Source organism: Moschus berezovskii, chromosome 9, assembly GCF_049115385.1.
Source record: "Moschus berezovskii isolate FMDL1 chromosome 9, NW_MosBer_1.0, whole genome shotgun sequence".
Classification (NCBI taxonomy): Eukaryota; Metazoa; Chordata; class Mammalia; order Artiodactyla; family Moschidae; genus Moschus; species Moschus berezovskii.
The window spans coordinates 87,348,433-87,369,497 of record NC_142468.1 but is presented as its reverse complement, the minus strand read 5'-3'; the positions used below and the strand labels follow the sequence as shown (position 1 = coordinate 87,369,497).

At 36.6% G+C, this 21,065-nt stretch overlaps 1 protein-coding gene across 2 annotated transcripts in view; it reads left to right on the top strand.

Annotated features, from left to right (window-relative positions):
* CLPX (caseinolytic mitochondrial matrix peptidase chaperone subunit X) overlaps positions 1-21,065 on the top strand; it is a 41,279-nt gene that overhangs the window by 9,150 nt on the left and 11,064 nt on the right. Inside the window, exons 4-10 of one of the 2 annotated variants that reach the window (XM_055436077.2) lie at positions 3,438-3,592; positions 6,667-6,826; positions 8,205-8,246; positions 11,566-11,742; positions 11,882-12,046; positions 12,879-12,967; positions 13,932-14,096. In XM_055436077.2, coding sequence (XP_055292052.1) covers positions 3,438-3,592; positions 6,667-6,826; positions 8,205-8,246; positions 11,566-11,742; positions 11,882-12,046; positions 12,879-12,967; positions 13,932-14,096 — 953 coding nt within the window. The remainder of the gene's footprint in view (positions 1-3,437; positions 3,593-6,666; positions 6,827-8,204; positions 8,247-11,565; positions 11,743-11,881; positions 12,047-12,878; positions 12,968-13,931; positions 14,097-21,065) is intronic. The other variant, XM_055436078.2, reaches the window with a different exon arrangement.

The window sequence follows — 21,065 nt, the reverse complement described above, 5'->3', positions numbered from 1 at the left end:
AATGCTGTATAGGAGTCAGTTAAGTTTTACTATAAACACCAAATAGTAAATATTTTAGACTTTATGGGCCATATGGTCTCTGTTGTGACTTTTCTCCTTTGTTGTTACTGTGCAAAAGCAACCATAGACAATGTAAAGGAGTGAAATCGGCTGTGTTCCAATAAGGTTTTGTGTATGACACTGAAATTTGAATTTCATTAACTTTCATTGTCATTTTTTTAAATGTAAAAGCTGTTCTTAGCTCATTGATCTTCCTGTACATATTTCATCTCACAAATACGTTTATAGTGATTTTTATGTTTTCTGATAGTGGTATTACTGTTGCTTGACTGACTTTGTTGAAATAAAATATCATTTCTGTTGGTCCCATTATGAGTATTTAGAAAATCATCATAAAATAATATCTAAGGTTGTTGATTATAAGGATATATATTAATTTTTTCTTTGCCCTTTTGAAAAATAACTTTATGAATAGTGTCCCTAGTTTTATTTAAGGTAGAGAAGGAGATGGCAACCCACTCCAGTGTTCTTGCCTGGAGAATCCCAGGGACGGGGGAGCCTGGTGGGCTTCCGTCTATGGGGTCACACAGAGTCGGACACGACTGACGTGACTTAGCAGCAGCAGCAGCAGCAGCAGCAGAGCCTTTAGTTATGGGGTTTTTTATTTTGGGCTTTTTTTGGGATTTTTAAAAAAATTTTTTCTTATTTAACTTAAGGGGGAAATTGAGGGATAATCTATATACAGAAAAGGAAAGAAAATACATGGATTCTAAATGTACAGTGTGATGGATGTACAAACCAATATTAGCAGCACCCCAGAAGGCTCCCTCATGTTCTTTCCCAGTCACTAACCTCTCTTCCTCCAATGCAACCACTACCTTGACCTTCATCACTGGAGATTGGTTTTGCCTGTTTTTGTATTTCATTTAAACAAAATCATACTGCATGTTCTCTTGCTTTTGGATGGAGCTTTTAGTTTTTATTTTTATGTATATAGTACTTTTTGAAGGCGTACTGTAATTATGTGTCTCATAGAGTGAGGATAAACTTTTATGTAGTGGTTTGGAGATTTTATGTTTGACCCTGAAACTTTTTCAGAATTATGGAAAACTTTCATTTAAACAAATATCCTGAAAAAGTTTTTACTAAGGTAATCTTTCTTCTGTTGTTGGTATACTATACAAGCATGTTTATTGGCATCAGTATTCTGTTTGTAAAGGAATATAGAATACCTGTAATAATCACTTAAAGTAAGGAGGTTTATTTATCCCCTGAAAACTTAACAAAATCAGATTTTGCCTCTTGTTTTTAGGAATAAAATATATGCATTACAATGCTTGTTTACTTGTTTTTCTGAAATAGTGTTTTGATAAGTTGAACCTGGATATATGTTGAACGTGTTTCAGTGTAAAGCAGTATTGAAAATATTCAGGTAGAATTTAAGCAACCCTTCAAAGAAGAAAGGAATAAGGAAAGGAATGTTTTTTGTCGGTCTTTCTCTTTCCCTTTGACCTAATTTCTTCAGAGAAATATTTTGTTGTTGTGTTCTCAGGCCAGATTTTCCAGTGACACAGCCTGAGCTAGATTAGAGGCTTCCCTGCCCTTTAATCCCTGCCCTGTTAACTACCATCATAACAATAATAAACTGGTGCCTAGTCATAACATAAAGCCACTGTCTTTTCCATTGATGGGATTTGGTGATAATGAATTTTGACTTGTGTTAATCAAAAGTACTTGAAATAACTTGATCTTTTTTTTAGGGAAGCCTTGTTCAGTTCAGTTCAGTTCAGTTCAGTCGCTCAGTCGTGTCTGACTCTCTGTGACCCCAGGTGATTGATAAATGGAATATACAAGTGATCCCTCATCTGGTTTAAAATTTGTGGCTAAAATTTGTCCAGAAGGTATATTTTTGATTGGCTTTTTGTTTAAGAGCAGATATGTAATAATTAAATTGGTTGAATAAATAATTAAATTTATTTTTAAAATGTGGAATTGTCTATTTCTTTTTAAACTTCAATTATTTTGTGAAGATTGAGGTGTGCTTGCCAGTACAGTTTTTTTGTAATCTGTGGATAGGTAGTTATAATATTCCCAAAGGACAGAGATTCCCATAGTTTTAAAAATCATTTTTCTTTGCTTTTTTACATGTTTAGTTAGGTTGCACAAAGGTAACACAAAAATATATTACTAGTCTTACCAATATGTAACTAATTCCTGTGTATATTTTGCTCTGAACCTGTTAATAGTCTGTATAGGATTCTCTACCATGCTGCTTTCTGAAGTTCTTGGTTACCATTAGTGGAATTAGGCTTGGAGAAGATTAAGAATATGTGCCTGTATTCTAAAAGAGAGAAAAGAGGAAAACTTTTGTTTTAAACACAAGATATCTATAGCTGATGCCTTGGAATTGAGAAACCCGTTTCATCTTCACTTTTAACTGCCCTGCACTGTTTCTAAAAGCTGTATGATTATAGTTTGTTAGTTTCTTATTTTTTTAATATTTATTTATTTGACTGTGTTGGGTCTTGGTTGCAGTGTATGGGATCTGTGTTGCATCATATGGGATCTTGCGTTGTTCACGGACTCTCCAGTTGTGGTGCATGGGCTTGGTTTCTCCATGACGTGTGGGATCTTACTTCCCTGATCAGGGATTGAACCTGTGTCCCCTGCCTTGCAAGGCAGATTCTTAACCCCTGGACCACCAGCGAAGTCCCAGTTTCTTAGTGGTTTTTAGGTCAAAGAAATAGGAATTAGTGAAATAAAGATAACAAGAAAGGTATAAAATAACTTTATATATTTACCAAGTCAAGGTCTTAGAAATACTCACAGGTTTGAAAAGAACCTTAAGAATATACATATATTTTACATATTTTAGGGATTAAAATGGATTTTTCTCTTTCAGCTTTTGTGTGTTTGTAATTTTTTATAGTAAAAGGTTAATTTTATTACAGATTAATTTATTTGTACTTTACTTTTTTCCCACAGTTTATTCATTATTCATTCTAGTATTTGAGTAAAATAATTACTTAATATAGTGGTAGTTTTTAAAATTAACTTTAGGGTGAATTCCCTGGTAATGGTTAGATGACACCCCGCTTTCACTGCCAAGGACCCGGGTTCAGTCCTTTGCCAGGGAACTAAGATCTCGTGAACTGCGCAGTGCACCCCCTCCCCCAAAGAAAAACCCAAAACTTTAGTGAATGGAGAAGTTGAAAGAATTTCAGCCAATCTTTTCTCTACATAAAATCTGTCACACCTAGCTGAAATGAATAGAATGTAGTTTATTGAACTCACATTTATCATCTATTTTAGGTACAAATTAGGCGGGCTGTTGTGGCTAGTGGAGTGAACTATAAGTTTTTTGTCAAGTACGTAGGTAGCAATTTTCAGTGAGTCTTTAAACAGTATTTGAATTATTTTTCTCTGTCCTTTTACAGCGTCCACCCGCTTTGTGAAGTGTGAAAAATGTCATCATTTTTTTGTTGTGTTATCAGAAGCAGACTCAAAGAAAAGCATAATTAAAGAACCTGAATCAGCAGCAGAAGCTGTAAAATTGGCATTCCAACAGAAACCGCCTCCTCCCCCCAAGAAGGTATAAGTCCTTGCTCAGTGTTATAAACATTTTATCTTGAAAACATTTCATTGCTCCCCTCTCTCCAGTTTATGTTGAATCTGAATACTAGTATCTAAACAAGTTTTGTAAGTTCTTTATAATATAGGCTATGTCTGGCTGAATTGTTACTGATATTTGATACTTGAAATTTAGGTATGGGGTCCATTGCTGTTTTCCCATATCATGATTACTGTATTCATAGCAATGAAATACAGCTGATGATTATTAGTGTTAATACTAAGTTAATCTAAAATGATATCCTTAAAATAGAAGAGCTGGGGATGTGTTTTTGTTAGTTGGGATCCCTAAATAACAGCAGCCTGCAATTTTTCCCTCTTAAATTAATCTACTTTATTAGAGGTAAAACAGCCTCAGACTAACAATAGAAGCAAGTATTTTTTTCATGACCAATGTGCCAGGGCACTCCTGTATAACACTGTGACTTGTGGCGTCGGCTCTTTCTGGAAGTCTCAGGTGCACTGTGATCTAGCCGCATCAGACACAGCAGTGTACACCACCATCTTCACTGGGTGCTTGGCGCGTGCTTTCTGAGGAGAAGGAGCCCTGCTTCCGGGCTGTGTCGTTATCTCTGGCTGTGTCTCAGGTGGTGTTTGCACACTTGCTGTTTCTCACCCTTTGCTTGCTTTGACTGTTTAGATACCAGTGCATTTGTTTCTGCAAATGTGCTAAATCATGGGCGTGATTCGTGAGGAATGATGATTTTTAAAAACCATAACAACATATATATGGTCAACCATTATAGAATTTGTTATGTAAAAATAAGTAAAGTAATGGGAAATACAGCTGTTAAGCTTTATGTTCCTCACTAATTTGTATAGACTTCAGAATCTGAGTCGGAGTTCTAGAGAATAAAGTTCCAGAAAATAACTCTTTTCAGGAGTTGGTGAATATTAGCAGTTAACTTCTGTTAACTAAAAGCTGAAAGAATTTACCCTAGGTGCTAAGCCATTGGCAATAACCAAATTTCATACAGAGCTTTAGTTTCTACCAAGAATAAGAGTTTTAGATTGCCGTTTAGATAAATGCATAGCTTTAAAGTTAATATCTGAGAAAAAGCTAAATGTTCATATTAAAGCACATTGATACAGGTGGTATAATGATTTTTGAGTATATAATGCTTATTTTATTCTTAAAAATTCTTAAAGAGAAAGGAATACCAGACTGCCTTACCTACCTCCTGAGAAATCTGTATGCAGGTCAAGAGCAACAGTTAGAACTGGACATGGAACAACAGACTGGTTCCAAATTGGGAAAGGAGTACATCAAGGCTGTATATTGTCACCCTGCTTATTTAACTTATATGCAGAATGCTGCTGCTGCTGCTAAGTCGCTTCAGTCATGTCCGACTCTGTGCGACCCCATAGACGGCAGCACACCAGGCTCCGCCGTCCCTGGGATTCTCCAGGCAAGAACACTGGAGTGGGTTGCCATTTCCTTCTCCAATGTGTGAAAGTGAAAAGTGAAAGTGAAGTCGCTCAGTCGTGTCTGACTAGTAGCGACCCCATGGACTGCAACCTACCAGGCTCCTCTGTCCATGCGATTTTCTAGGCAAGAGTACTGGAGTGGTTTGCCATTGCCTTCTCCGATATGCAGAATACATCATGTGAAATGCCAAGCTGGATGAAGCACGAGCTGGAATCAAGATTGCTGGGAGAAATATCAATAACCTCAGATATGCAGATTACACCACCCTTATGGCAGAAAGCGAAGAAGAACTAAAGAGCCTCTTGATGAAAGTGAAAGAGGAGAGTGAAAAAACTGGCTTAAAACTCAACATTGAGACAACTAAGATCATGGCATCTGGTCCCATCACTTCATGGCAAGTAGATGGAGAAACAGTGGAAACAGTGACAGACTTTATTTTCTTGGGCTCCAAAATCACTGCAAATGGTGACTGCAGCCATGAAATTAAAAGACACTTACTCCTTGGAAGAAAAGCTATGAGCAACCTAGACAGCATATTAAAAAGCAGAGAATTACTTTGCTGACAAAAGTCCATCTAGTCGGAGCTATGGTTTTTCCAGTAGTCATGTGTGGATGTGAGAGTTGGACTATAAAGAAAACTGAGCACCGAAGAATTGATGCTTTTGAACTGTGGTGTTGGAGAATACTCTTGAGAATCCCTTGTACTGCAAGGAGATCCAACCAGTCAATCTTAAGGGAAATCAGTCCTTAATATTCATTGGAAGGACTGATGCTGAAACTGAAACTGCAATACTTTGGCCACCTGATGCAAAGAACTGACTGATTTGAAAAGACCCTGATGCTGGGAAAGATTGAGGGAAGGAGGAGAAGAGGACGACAGAGGAGGTGATGGTTGGATGGCATCGCCCACTCAATGGACATGAGTTTGAGCAAGCTCCGGGAGTTGGTGATGGACAGGGAAGCCTGGCATGCTGTAGTCCATGGGGTTGCAAAGAGTCGGATATGACTGAGCAGCTGAACTGAATTGAACTGAATGCCTATTTTGAAAAAATTAGTTTTATAATGTAATCTTTGTGAAGAATATTATTCATATGATTGAAAGAGTTGTAAAATTTTTTTAAATTGATTTCATTAATGATAACAGCTTTAGACCCATGGTAGCAAGTGTAGGTATTCTAATTGACTTTAATATTAACTTTCAAAAATTAGGATCATTGGCATTGCTTATAGAATAGAAACTGGCATAGCACTGGAAAAGTACGGGAATATTTTATTAAGCTAGAGAATAAATGAATGGTGTGTTGTATCTTTAAGGTTTGGGGCCTCTGAAATCATTGCTGCATAATGTTTCATGCCCTTGACATTTTTTTTTTTGAATGAGAGTCTTGGTTCAAATTTAAAACTGTAAGCAAATGAGTTTAGTATATAGGACTTCCCTGTGGTCCCGTGGTTAACTCCGCACTTCCACTGCAGGGGACACAGGTTCCATCCATGGTAGGGAAAGTTCTTTGTGCTGTGCGGTGCAGCCAAAAAAAAAATGTGCTCGGTATTTAATATGTGTATTGTGATGACTCACAGTAAATTGTTCATTCCTAATCATTTTTCAGATTTATAACTACCTCGACAAGTACGTTGTTGGCCAGTCATTTGCCAAGAAGGTGCTTTCTGTTGCTGTATACAATCATTACAAGAGAATATATAATAATATCCCAGCTAATCTGAGACAGCAGGCAGAAGTTGAGAAGCAGACATCATTAACACCTAGAGGTTAGTGTTTTGATAATTGATCAAAATAGAGATTACTGTGCTTAGAGGTAATCCTTATTTGCAACTCTTTGCTTTTGTCTTAAAATACTTTTAGTACAGTACAGTGTTTTTAAAAATACAGGTTGCTTCCCGTTAGTGGCTCATAAAATCATTCCAGTTCATTTCCAACAGCATTTAAAAAAGAGAGTTAATGTGAGTAGGAAATAGCAGAGTCTGCTAACTTTTTAAGTATTATTTCTTAAAATTTTATTTTCACGTATATGTGCTTAGGTTCTCGTGTATAAATTGAGATGTCATTTTTGAGTTGTAGACTTGACCACAGGTAGTTCTTGTTGACTAGATCATTGCAGTGTTCTGTATACAACTCTTGAGTTCTTCTCTTTTGGGTTCAGGACACAGAATTTAATTTTCCTAAGTCAGAGATATATGAAAATGGTACCTCTTACAGAACATATTCAGCACTCTTTCTGTTTTGGCCTCAGCTACACAGTGCAAGGTTCAGGGCAAATTTGTAAGTGATGCAAAGTATAATTCCTATTAATGATAGATTCTAATGCACCAATATACCGTGTAATGTCAACTTACTATGGACAATGTATATGTTATATTAACAGAATGATTTTATTTAGAAAACTATGAATACAGTAAAATGTAAATAAGGTTTTTTGTTTTTTTTTGGCTAGGGAGCTGTAATTTTGGAGTTGTCCTACAGATATCTATTGTTTATATTCTTTTATCTATGTTATAATTTTATGGGGTTTTGCTAAGTACTTTTAGTATTAAATTACTTTTAGTAGGTACTAATATATAATTTATTGCCTTAATGAAGACACTTGTTCACTGCTTGAACTTACTGCAAAATATTTACATAGTAGGATCAATTACTTTTTTAGAAAGTATAAATTATAGTAACTGATGTAGGACCTGGAACCTTTATGACTTATAAGGTCCAAATATTGTTGTTTGGTCATGGAGCAAAATAATTTTTTCTGATTCCTTCAGTCAACAAATTAATAGTTAAACTCTTCTAGGTGCTGGCAAAGCAAATGGTTATATGGTCTTTATAATATGAGGAATTTAAATTCTTATTGAAGACCTAAATTACTACATTTCTTTTCTTAAAATAGATAGCAGCTTTGTATTTGACAAATGTGAATATTAGCAACTATACAGCCATCATTAAGCATGTTTGAAGTTTTTTTTTAATACAGAAAAGAAGTAGCATATAAATTCTTTCATAATTTATAGCTGAAAAAACATTAATGAACATATTCTTTATATTTGAAAGAGGGCAAGAAGTGGAATACTCCTTGTTTGTTCCCCTAAATTAAGCAAATATATAATATTTTCATGTTGCCATTTTCATCCTCTTTCTTAGAGTTAGAAATAAGAAGACGGGAGGATGAGTACAGATTTACAAGTAAGTGACCTCTCTTCAGGTCCTCCTCTGTAATCATTCTTCCTTTTTAGATTTACTTCAGTGAAGTTTATCAGCACTAGTTGTGATAGATATGTACTTGTCTGTGTATTACTAAGAAAGGCATTGTATATTATCTAAACCCATTTGTTATACATGGCATATATAGCTTTGGAACAGTTTTATAGCTAATTTGTGTAGTTAATAGATGTTGGGTTGTTTCAGATATTTGATTTTATCTTTTCTACTGTGATATTTCTTATAATGTAAAGAAGTAAGTATTATATGTAGTTTTCCTCTATAAATCTAGATCTGCATATTAACAGAAGTTGTATTTTTAAAAATTTGTACCTTGAATGTTGTATCCATTTTTTTTCCTTAAAAAAAAAAATACAATTAAAATTGATCTGCCTTAAGTGACAGATTTTAAGGGAGGTGTATTATCTTTCAGCTACTCTTTGCCAGAAACTACATTATTTTTTGGTGTTTATGAAACTTAGTATAGGCTTACAAAAATTATGCATAACCTCCAGCTCACTGTTGAGAGCTCTAGACTGCCCCTCAAAACATCAGGTGGTCTGATGGAGGGTATGGAATGACCTGATAAACCAATGATAGTGGCCATTCTGATGTCTTGCACTCATTTCTTTGGAAGTGGAGATAGCTGCTACACAAAGAAAGGGTGAAGGTTCCAAAGTTACCATAAAAAGATTCATGTTGTCACAAAAGACAAAAAATGGATAAACCAGTGTGAACATTTTTCACTTAAAAGTTTGATAAGTTTACATTTGCCTTTGAACCAAGCAGTATTATACATCTAATATTTGAACATCAGAATATTGTACTGTATATTTAGGATGAACCATGAGACCATAATGAGTTCAGCAACTCTGGCATAAAATTTATTACATGTAATAAAATAAGCTGTCATTATATATTCATAATTTTGGGCAGGTGGCTGGTGAAACTAGTATGAATTAGTAAAGTCTATCTTAGTGATTTAATACAAATGTTAACAAGTAATAGAATTTAAGGATGTAAGCAAAATAATTTGTAATTACATATATTGATTGACTTAGAAATTAATATTTTTAGAGCTTATGTAGAATTTACTTTATGTATAATTTCGTCATCTCCTATGTGGGGTATTAGGTTCTAATGTTAGGACATTGGGCCAAAGTCATATATAATTAAAATATTCTTGGAAATTCCTTTGGAACTCACATGTTAGAGATCAACATGTGTTTCTTTAACATTTTAAGACTGATGGTTTCTTTCCCTCATCATTGGAACATAAATTTTTCTGATGTTAAATACCAGATGAACTAGTTGGCTTGCATATAAGGGCTATGTTATACAGATACTTACACACTAGGAAAATAGTAATACTAACAGTAAATTCTTCCAAAGCACATGTAAAGCTATCTGCCAGGCACTGTTTTAAGCGTTTTACATGTATATACTCATTTCATCTTCCCCAAGCCTATGAGACAGAAAAGATTATTTTCACTACCATTTTACATATAAGAAAGTTGAAGCACAGAAATTTTAAGTTTTGCCCAGGGCCCTATTGCTCCATACAACTAACTATTCTAGCCTGCTTACTCATAGTCCTCATTATAAAGAGCTGCTTCGGCAATAAGAGATGTGCACAGAGACTTAACTGAAAGAACGGGAGTGTTTTCTCAAGTTTACCCTGGGGCATATTTTCATAAATGGAATGACGAACATCATTTGTTCTGTACTATTTAAACTATTCCTCTTTTTTAAAAAACTTAAAATCATAAAGTTGAATATATGTGTCATGTGATTCCACTGTAGGTAATATGCTTCTTACAATTTTGTTCAAGTTACCTAAATCATCTTTTCCCAATTGGGCAGACCTATTCTTCAGCCAAGCACCTCTTTATATTGTCACAATTCCTAACTAGAGTTTGCTGAAATTAAAATAAAAAGTTTTTCATTTTTTTTTGTTTGGTAGGGGACAGCTAGCTAACTGAAGACTGCCTTTTTTTTAACCTGATGTGAATTGTAATGAGGCATAGCACTGTGAATTATTCACTGACCATTAACCCTTGAATGTAGTACAGTTTAATTAAATTCAAATATTTATTTAATGCCTATTATTTTTCGTGAAGAGAATAACCCTTTACCAAAGGATGTGACCCAAAGATAATTTGAAAATGACAGCCAGATGGAACAGGATTTCAGTAGTATGTTTGCCGAACATCTGTCTGTTGATGTGCTTGAAATAATAAAGCATTGGAAAATACTGATATTCTTAGAAACAAGCTACAACTAAATCTAGAAAATATAGACATGTGATACGAGCCCAGGTACCTTAAATGCTGAGAGCTAGGAGCAATGTGGATATTTACAAATCTAGCTAGTTGAAAAGAGTACTGAAATTCTTTCCTTCAGCTGAGAGGGTGAGAATAAGATTTTTTTAAAAAGGGACCCAGCTGATAAACTCTTAGTTCACCAAAATTATGATTCTCATATAATTAACATTGTATGTCTGATAAAGGAAATGCAGTGATCCAGTTGAGATCCTGTAAAATCAGAAATTCAGGTAGGGCCAGGGATAATGAGTCTTACCATGCTTGGTTTCTCTGGTAGACTCAGCATCATTTTTAAGTGTGGAAGAGATTGTAGAGTAATTCACTAAGGAAGCAGGCTCAGTAAAGCCAAGTGACTTGCTGTGTTCCTGTGGATAGAGCTGAGGCTAGAACCCAAGCTTTCTATTCCTCAGTTCAATGTTTTACCCTTTCTCTCCAACACTGTTTCTTTTCATTTGTACAAATATATGTTCATATACCTTTGTCTTTCAGAGTGCCTCCAAATCAGTTGCATTTTGTTCTTAAACCTCTAGTCATGTGTTTAAAATTGATAGGGCAGGTGTTAGCCATTTTATAGATTAGGGCACAGAAACACAAACTGTGTATGATGATATAGCTCAGGGTCATATAGCTATTCAGAGGCAAAGAAAGGACCAAATTTCTGAAACTTTCTGACTCCTGACACTGTTCTCCTTCTGTTATACTGCCTTCTTTTCAGTAAAAGGATATTCTTACAAGTTTATAAAAATAAGGAAGGTAAAAAGAATACATTTACTTTGCTTGAGGTTCTATGAATAATCATCATATATTACACATTTGTCATTAGATAATTTGAGGCTTCCTTCCCTTTTAGGTAAGACAAAAATGTCAGAATATTTACTTATTTTTTTCTAAATAAGTAATTGGTTTTAGATGTAAGGTTTTATTGGGCATTTTTTCAAGTGAAAGCAAATGAAGCTCTAATACCTTTGGCATTTTTTCAGAGTTGCTTCAGATTGCTGGGATTAGTCCACATGGTAATGCTTTAGGAGCATCAGTGCAGCAACAAGTAAATCAACAAATACCTCAGGAAAAACGAGGAGGTGAAGTACTGGATTCTTCTCACGATGACATCAAACTTGAAAAGAGTAATATTTTGCTACTTGGACCAACTGGGTCAGGTAAATAACTAACTTAAAAATTTACCACTCATTTAAGAAAATAGAATATGAATGACTCTGTAACCCGTGTCTTATGACTGGGGGACTCTCACTCTTAAGGAGAAAACCTAAGGCCCGTTGTTTCTGTTTCTATTTATAGGTAAAACTCTTCTGGCACAAACTCTAGCTAAATGCCTTGATGTCCCTTTTGCTATCTGTGACTGTACCACTTTGACCCAGGCTGGATATGTAGGTGAAGATATTGAATCTGTGATTGCCAAGCTGCTCCAAGATGCCAATTATAATGTAGAAAAAGCACAACAAGGTATGTTTCAGCAAGTTTGTCTGTTCTCAGATATAGTCTGTTGAGGAAGCAGTCTAATAGCAAGAGATAATACATTTTTTGTTTTGAGTCAAGGAGTAAAATTCAATAACTGTATAAAAGTAGCTGTGTTTAAGTTTTCTAGCATACTAAGGGCCACAAAGTTTGCTTTGTCTTATTGCCATAAGTTGCAATATTACTAGAGTGAAAACAGGCCAAATTATTTATTCCATTCTGTTCTAACTTTCCTCCAGACTCCTAATGCTGAAATGGGTTGGGGGAGGGGAAAAAGACAAGTGTGAGGGTGCAAAATGTGTATAGCAACATATTAACTTGTCTACCTAGGGAGTGTCCTAGATGCTACATTTCTCCTTTCCCTCTGTATCATCTCTCCTTATTTACATGAAGAGCTTGATAACTTCCTGTCTAAATTCCTTTAGGACAAGAATATAGATGGAAAAAATAAGCTGAAGTTTAGCTAGTACCAGCCTTGTATTCACCTTTTGCTTTCACACTGTACCTCTATCTCTGCTTCTTAGAATAAAGAACCTGAAAACATTAGTGGGGTTCAGTTCAGCTAACTATAATAGTCATAGAGAATTGGTAATCTTACCCAAGTGTTATTTTGACCCAGATGATATAAGAATAAATTATAAAACGTTTGCACAAAATAATGTGTGGAAAAGTTGGCAGTGTATTTTTATTGTATTAAACTATTGCATATGTTGTGTTAAAGATTAAATACCTTGCTGTCTAGCTACCTAGCTTTTTAAAGCTTAGGTTGTCTTATATATATCTTTTTCATATTATAAATAGACTCCTCCTTAAATTATAGGAATTGTCTTTCTGGATGAAGTAGATAAGATTGGCAGTGTGCCAGGCATTCATCAGTTACGGGATGTAGGTGGAGAAGGCGTTCAGCAAGTAAGCAGTTGAATATTTTGTTCAAGCCCACTAGAAGGAAGGGAATACATCAACCTCCCAAATATTGTACGTTTGGTTTCACATTCAATTAGATTCTGTTTTATTTCTCCCACTCTGAACTCCCCAGACTATTTAGTTCAGATCCTAAGAGAAAGCTGTTGGTGATTTTGAATACCTAATTACCTTTGTTAGGAAATTAAAGATATTTTAAAGAAGTAAATGAAATTTAATTTTTGTTGACGTATTCCACAAAGACTAAGTTAAACATTTCTAAAGGATGCTTGAAGAAAGTTCTGATTTCTAACTAGGCCTAAATGAACTGTGTACATGTATTTTATTCTTTTCACTTAGTTAGATAAAATAGTGCTCTGTTCCTTGTAGAGTCATAATTAAAGTCATAATGATCTATTGATTAACTTGACTTTTTACTGGAAACTAATTATGACATAAACTACAGGGTAAGGAAAATTGCTTTTCTTTTTTGACCAGGACATAGAGACATCCAATCACACATATAAAATGTGCTAGATGATGTATTTTATAAAGGCATTTCAAAATACACCTATTCTCAAAGTTTAACACTAAAAGTAGAGTAGAATTTTAGTATAAAGACAAGGCTTCAAATATTTTCAAATTTTGAATGTTCCCACGTGGTTGAATAGCATTTTATAGAGTCCTAATTCTGTCTTTATGTTAGAATTATGTCTTTACCATCAAAAACAACCTCTCAGGTTGATTGCTTTCTAAATGCGTCAGGAGTCCTATACTATTCCAAATAAATTTAGGAATAATTAAGTATGATAGTATATTAGATTTTCATGTTAGTTATAGAAATGTAGAGATGTTCTTCAGTTATGCTCATTGACCATACCCACATATTATTTTCCCCATTGAATCCCATTATCTAAAGTATAATAAATAATACACATATGATGGTGCCATAAATCGTTTTTTCTTTATTTAGGGCTTATTAAAACTATTGGAAGGCACGATAGTCAATGTTCCAGAAAAGAATTCCCGTAAGCTACGTGGAGAAACGGTACAAGTTGATACAACAAACATTTTGTTTGTTGCCTCTGGTGCTTTCAATGGTTTGGACAGAATCATCAGCAGGAGGAAAAATGAAAAGGTAAGTTTTTCTGAATGGTTACTAGGAGAGCATTTGAAGTTAGAGGATAGACCCTCAGATCCTAATCTTATATCTGCTTTCTGCCAGTTAGGTGTTCTTAGAGTATACCAGAAATATATTCCTAGTTATTTTTTAACTTTCAGAGTAGTAATTTGGAAGATTTCTAAATATCATCTTTATATCAGCATTTTTAAAGTGTGACTTGATGATTTTGATTTTATATTCATCTGAGTTTTTTTATTATTTGAGGTAACTGCCAAATCAATAAAATCTCTACTCATTTCTCGTTCCCAGTTCACTGGAGCACAATAAAGAGCTTGTCTCCATTGCCCCTGCCCATAGAGTCTTCATAGATCACTGCTGACATTCACAAGTGGAGGAAAGTAGTTTGGAGGTTGAGGGAGGGTTGTGATCTCACCTAATTTATAAATATTTCTTAAACATTCTTATAAGCCTTGATTTTAGCTGAAATTTATTTTTTCATATCCTCAAGGTTCATGCCCAGTACGTACTTATGATAAAACATAATATCAGCATAGTGGCAAGAACCCCCAAAACATGCCAATTTCCCTGCTTTTGTGTTTTACATAATAGCTACAAATGATACCTTTTATATATGTTTCAGTTCAGTTCAGTTGCTCAGTAGTGTCCCACTCTTTGAGACCCCATGAATTGCAGCACACCAGGCCTCCCTGTCCATCACCAAATCCCGGAGTTCACTCAAACTCATGTCCATCGAGTCGGTGATGCCATCCAGCCATCTCATCCTCTGTCGTCCCCTTCTCCTCCTGCCCCCAATCCCTCCCAGCATCAGGGTCTTTTCTAATGAGTCAACTCTTCGCATGAGGTCGCCAGAGTATTGGAGTTTCAGCTTTAGCATCAGTCCTTCCAGTGAACACCCAGGACTGATCTCCTTTAGGATGGACTGGTGGACCTCCTTGCAGTCCAAGGGACTCGTGAGAGTCTTCTCCAACACTGCAGTTCAAAAGCATCAATTCTTCGGCGATCAGCTTTCTTCACAGTCCCACTCTCACATCCTTGTATGATCACTGGAAAAACCATAGCCTTGACTAGATGGACCTTTGTTGGCAAAGTAATGTCTCTGCTTTTTAATATGCTATCTAGGTTGGTCATAACTTTCCTTCCAAGGAGTAAGCGTCTTTTAATTTCATGGCTGCAGTCACCATCTGCAGTGATTTTGGAGCCCCAAAAAATAAAGTCTGACACTGTTTCCAATGTTTCCCCATCTATTTCCCATGAAGTGATGGGACCAGATGCCATGATCTTTGTTTTCGGAATGTTGAGCTTTAAGCCAACTTTTTCACTCTCCTCTTTGACTTTCATCAAGAGGCTTTTTAGTTCCTCTTCACTTTCTGCCATAAGGGTGGTGTCATCTGCATATCTGAGGTTATTGATATTTCTCCCAGCAATCTTGATTCCAGCTTGTTCTTCATCCAGCCCAGCGTTTCTCGTGATGTACTCTGCATATAAGTTAAATAAGTGGGGCGACGATATACAGCCTTGACGTACTCCTTTTCCTACTTGGAACCAGTCTGTTGTTCCATGTCCAGTTCAAACTGTTGCTTCCTGACCTGCATACAGGTTTCTCAAGAGGCAGGTCAGGTGGTCTGGTATTCCCATCTCTTTCAGAGTTTTCCACAGTTTATTGTGATCCACACAGTCAAAGGCTTTGGCATAGTCAATGAAGTAGAAATAGATGTTTTTCTGGAACTCTCTTATTTTTCCCATGATCCAGTGGATGTTGGCAATTTGATCTCTGGTTCCTCTACCTTTTCTAAAACCAGCTTGAACATCTGGAAGTTCACGGTTCACGTATTGCTGAAGCCTGGCTTGGAGAATTTTGAGCATGACTTTACTAGCGTGTGAGATGAGTGCAATTGTGCGGTAGTTTGAGCATTCTTTGGCATTGCCTTTCTTTGGGATTGGAATGAAGACTGACCTTTTCCAGTCCTGTGGCCACTGCTGAGTTTTCCAAATTTGCTGGCATATTGAGTGCAGCACTTTTACAGCATCATCTTTCAGGATTTGAAATAGCTCAACTGGAATTCCATCACCTTCACTAGCTTTATTCATAGTGATGCTTTCTATGGCCCACTTGACTTCACATTCCAGGATGTCTGGCCCTAGGTGAGTGATCACACCATCATGATTATCTTGGTCGTGAAGATCTTTTTTGTACAGTTCTTCTGTGTATTCTTGCCACCTCTTCTTAATATCTTCTTCTGTTAGTTCCATACCATTTCTGTCCTTTATCGAATCCATCTTTGCATGAAATGTTCCCTTGGTATCTCTAATTTTCCTGAAGAGATCTCTAGTCTTTCCCATTCTGTTGTTTTCCTCTATTTGTTTGCATTGATCACTGAGGAAGGCTTTCTTATCTCTCCTTGCTATTCTTTGGAACTCTGCATTCAAATGGGAATATCTTTCCTTTTCTCCTTTGGTTTTTGCTTCTCTTCTTTTCTCAGCCATTTGTAAGGCCTCCTCAGACAGCCATTTTGCTTTTTTGCATTTCTTTTCCATGGGGATGGTCTTGATCAGTATATCCTGTACAATGTCATGAACCTCCGTCCATAGTTCATCAGGCACTCTGTCTATCAGATCTAGACTGAAACTAAGCCATGCTGTGTGGGGCCACCCAAGACAGACGGTCATGTTGGAGAGGTCTGACAGAAGGTGGTCCACTGGAGAAGGGAATGGCAAACCACTTCTGTATTCTTGCCTTGAGAACCCCATGAACAGTATAAAAAGGCAAAATGATAGGATACTGAAAGAGGAACTCCCCAGGTCGGTAGGTGCCCAGTATGCTACTGGAGATCAGTGGAGAAATAACTCCAGATGGAGCCAAAGCAAAAACAATACCCAGGTGTGGATTTGACTGGTGAGAGAAGCAAGGTCTGATGCTGTAAAGAGCAATATTGCATAGGAACCTAGAATGTTAGGTCCATGAATCAAGGCAAATTGGAAGTGGTCAAACAGGAGATGGCAGGAGTGAACGTCGACATTCTAGGAATCAGCGAACTAAAATGGACTGGAATGGGTGAATTTAACTCATATGACCATTGTATCTACTATTGTGGGCAGGAATCCCTTAGAAGAAATGGAGTAGCCATCATGGTCAACAGAAGAGTCCGAAATGCATACTTGGATACAATCTCAAAAACGACAGAATGATCTCTGTTCGTTTCCAAGGCAAACCATTCAATATCACGGTAATCCAAGCCTACGCTCCAACCAGTAACGCTAAGAAGCTGAAATGAACGGTTCTGTGAAGACCTACAAGACCTTTTAGAACTAACACCCAAAAAAGATGTCCTTTTCATTATAGGGGACTGGAATGCAAAAGTAGGAAGTCAAGAAACACCCGGAGTAACAGGCAAATTTGGCCTTGGAGCACGGAATGAAGCAGGGCAAAGGCTAATAGAGTTTTGCCAAGAGAACACACTGGTCATAGCAAACACCCTCTTTCAACAACACAAGAGAAGACTCTACACATGGAAATCACCAGATGGTCAACACCAAAATCAGATTGATTATATTCTTTGCAGCCAAATTGGAGAAGCTCTATACAGTTAGCAAAAACAAGACCAGGAGCTGACTGTGGCTCAGATCATGAACTCCTTATTGCCAGATTCAGACTTAAATTGAAGAAAGTAGGGCAAACCACTAGACCATTCAGATATGACCTAAATCAAATCCCTTGTGATTATACAGTGGAAGTGAGAGATAGATTTAAGGGACTAGATCTGATAGAGTGCCTGATGAACTATGGACAGAGGTTCGTGACATTGTACAGGAGACAGGGATCAAGACCATCCCAATGAAAAAGAAATGCAAAAAAGCAAAATGGCTGTCTGAGGAGGCCTTACAAATATAATATGTTTAGGTTTATATAATACCTAAATGAATGTATCATGTGTGTGTGTGTTAGTCACTCAGTCGTGTCCGACTCTTTGTGACCCCATGGACTGTAGCCTACCAGGCTCCTTTGTCCATGGGATTCTCCATGCAAGACTACTGGAGTGGGTTGCCATTTCCTTCTCCAAAATGTATCATAGATGACCTCTTTTGTATATTGCCTGCTCTAAGTCTTCTAGACCTTACATGTTTAGTAGCAGTTTACTTGAGTTTTTTAGTTTGGTATTAGTAGCTACTAATGTAGCAGTTTAGTAGTAGTAAAAAAAAAAAAAAAACTCTGCTACTGAACAGTTGCCTGTGGCCATTCCTTTGCATAGCCTAGATGAGAATCCTCTTGTATGGCTACCAGCTGAGCCATGTAGTGCTGTTACTTCTCAGCATCAGACCTTATTCAGCATGGATAAAGTTAGATTTTTATTTTTCATATTAATCAGTTTGTGTTTTTCTTGCTTTTGAAATTCTGCGCGTTAACCTAAAAAAATTAGAAGACATTATTTCTTCATGTGTGCATGCACGTGTGTGGGTATGAGAGAGATGGGGGAGGGTGGGAGATAGAACTTTATATTTGAAATTCTGTAACCAAAAGCACGGACCATATTTATTTATAATTCATTCTTGCAAATAAAGTTGAAACTAGAAACATGTAGAAAAGAACAGTTAAAAGTGACGTTAGTAAAGAGATCAGAAATGGATATAGAAAGAAGGTTTACATCATTTCAAGTTAGTAGAAATTAAGTCACTGTTTATCTTTGAACTTCTTAATGAAATTAGGGAGAAATCATGAGCTAGTTTTTATTCCCTGAAAGAGGAAGGGTATAATCTGTTCATGAAAGACAAAGATTTTAAAAGATAGATTTTTATGAAAAGAATACAGGAACATGAAAGAGTCTATAACAGTGATTTTATGAAGGATTAAACACTTCCATTTGGCTATTGTTTTTATCAAACCTCATTGAAAGCCAGGCTTACAGTATTAAATAATATGCCTATATCCTAACCATATGAAACTGCTTGCAGTCCTAAGTTTTACTCCTATTGCCTTTGCTCATGTTTTCCCCTGCTTCAGTTCAGTTGGCAGATACGTGTTCATTCTTTAAGATTCTGTTAAATGATGAGTCAGTTCCTCTGGGAGGACTTTCTTGGTCACCTCTTACTCTCCCTTCCCAGATTGTGCCTCTTTCCTTCCTTTCCACTGCTAAGGATTCTTGCACAGTTGTCCTTCATTGCAGTTATGATGCTTTAATATCTTCATGTGTTCTCAGACTCAGAGAACGAACCGGAGGGGAGAATGGGGGTAAGGAATAGTTAGGGGGTTTGGGATGGACATGTTCAGTTCAGTTGCTCAGTTGTGTCTGACTCTTTGCGACCCCATGGACTGAAACATACCAGACTTCCCTGTCCATCATCAACTCCCGGAGCTTGCTCAAACTCATGTCCATTGAGCCAGTGATACTGTCCAACCATCCCATCATCTGTCATCCCTGTCTCTTCTTTCCTTCAATCTTTCCCAGCATCAGGGTCTTTTCCAGTGAGTTAGTTCTTTGCATCAGGTGGCCAAAGTATTGGAGTTTCAGCTTCAGCATCAGTCCTTCCAATGAATATTCAGGACTTATTTCCTTTAGGATTGACTGGTTTGATCTCCTTACAGTCCAAGGGACTCTCAAGAGCCTTCTCCAATACACAGTTCAAAAGCATCAATTCTTCAGCACTCAGCTTTCTCTGTAGTCCAACTCTCACATCCATACATGATTACTGGAAAAATCATAGCTTTGACTAGATGAACCTTTGTTGGCAAAGTAGTCTCTGCTTTTTAATGTGCTGTCTAGGTTGCTCATAGTTTTTCTTCCAAGGAGCAATTGTCTTTTAATTTCATGGCTGCAGTCCTTATCTAGTGTTTTTAGAGACCAAGAAAAATAAAGTCTCTCACTGTTTCCAGTGTTTCCCCATCTATTTGCCGTGAAGTGATGGGACTGGATGCCATGATCTTTGTTTTCTGAATGTTGAGTTTTAAGCCAACTTTTTCACTCTCCTCTTTCACTTTCATCAAGAGGCTCTTTAGTTCTTCTTCACTTTCTGCCATAAGGGTGGTTTTGCCTGCGAGTCATCTGGATGGACATGTACACACTGCTATATTTAAAATGGATAACCAGCAAGACCCTACTATATAGCACATAGAACTCTGCTCAGTGTTATGTGCCAGCCTGGATGTAAGGGGAGAATGGATATGTGTATATGTATGGTCAACTCCCTTTGCTGTTCCCCTTAAACTATCACAACATTGATAATTGGCTATACCCCAGTACAAAATAAAAAATTAAAAAAAAATTTTTTAATGTGTTCTCACTATAAGTAAACACCTTTAAGTTAGGATAAGGACTGTCTTCAGGTTTATATCCCCAGTGTTTTCATAATAATGCTTTATAATATATATAAACCTTACACATGGACATCACCAAATGGTCCATACCAAAATCAGATTGATTACATTCTTTGTAACTGAAGATGGAGAAGCTGCATAGAGTTAGCAAAAATAAGAATCAGAGCTGACTGTGGCTCAGATTATTAGCTTCTCTGCAAAATTTAAACTTAACCTAAAGAAAGAGGGGAAAACCAATAGGCCAGTCAGGTACAACTTAAATCTCCTGTGAATAACAATGGAGGTGACACCTAGCTTCAAGGGATTAGATCTAGTAAACTAGAATGGCTGAGGAACTATGGACAGAGCTTGGTCATATTGTTCAGGTGACAGTGAACAAAACCATCTGAAAGAAAGAGAAAAGAAAGCTAAGTGGTTGTCTGAGGAGGCTTTACAAATAGCTGAAGAAAGAAGAGATGCAAAAAGCAAGGGAGAAAGGGAAAGGTACATACAACTAAATGCAGAGTTCCAGAAAATAACAAGGAGAGACAAGAAGGCCTTCTTCAATGAACAATGCAAAGAAATAGAGGAAAAATAGCAGAAGGGGGAGGACTAGAGATCTCCTTAAGAAAATTGGAAATATCAAAGGAACATTTCATCCAAAGATAGGCACAATA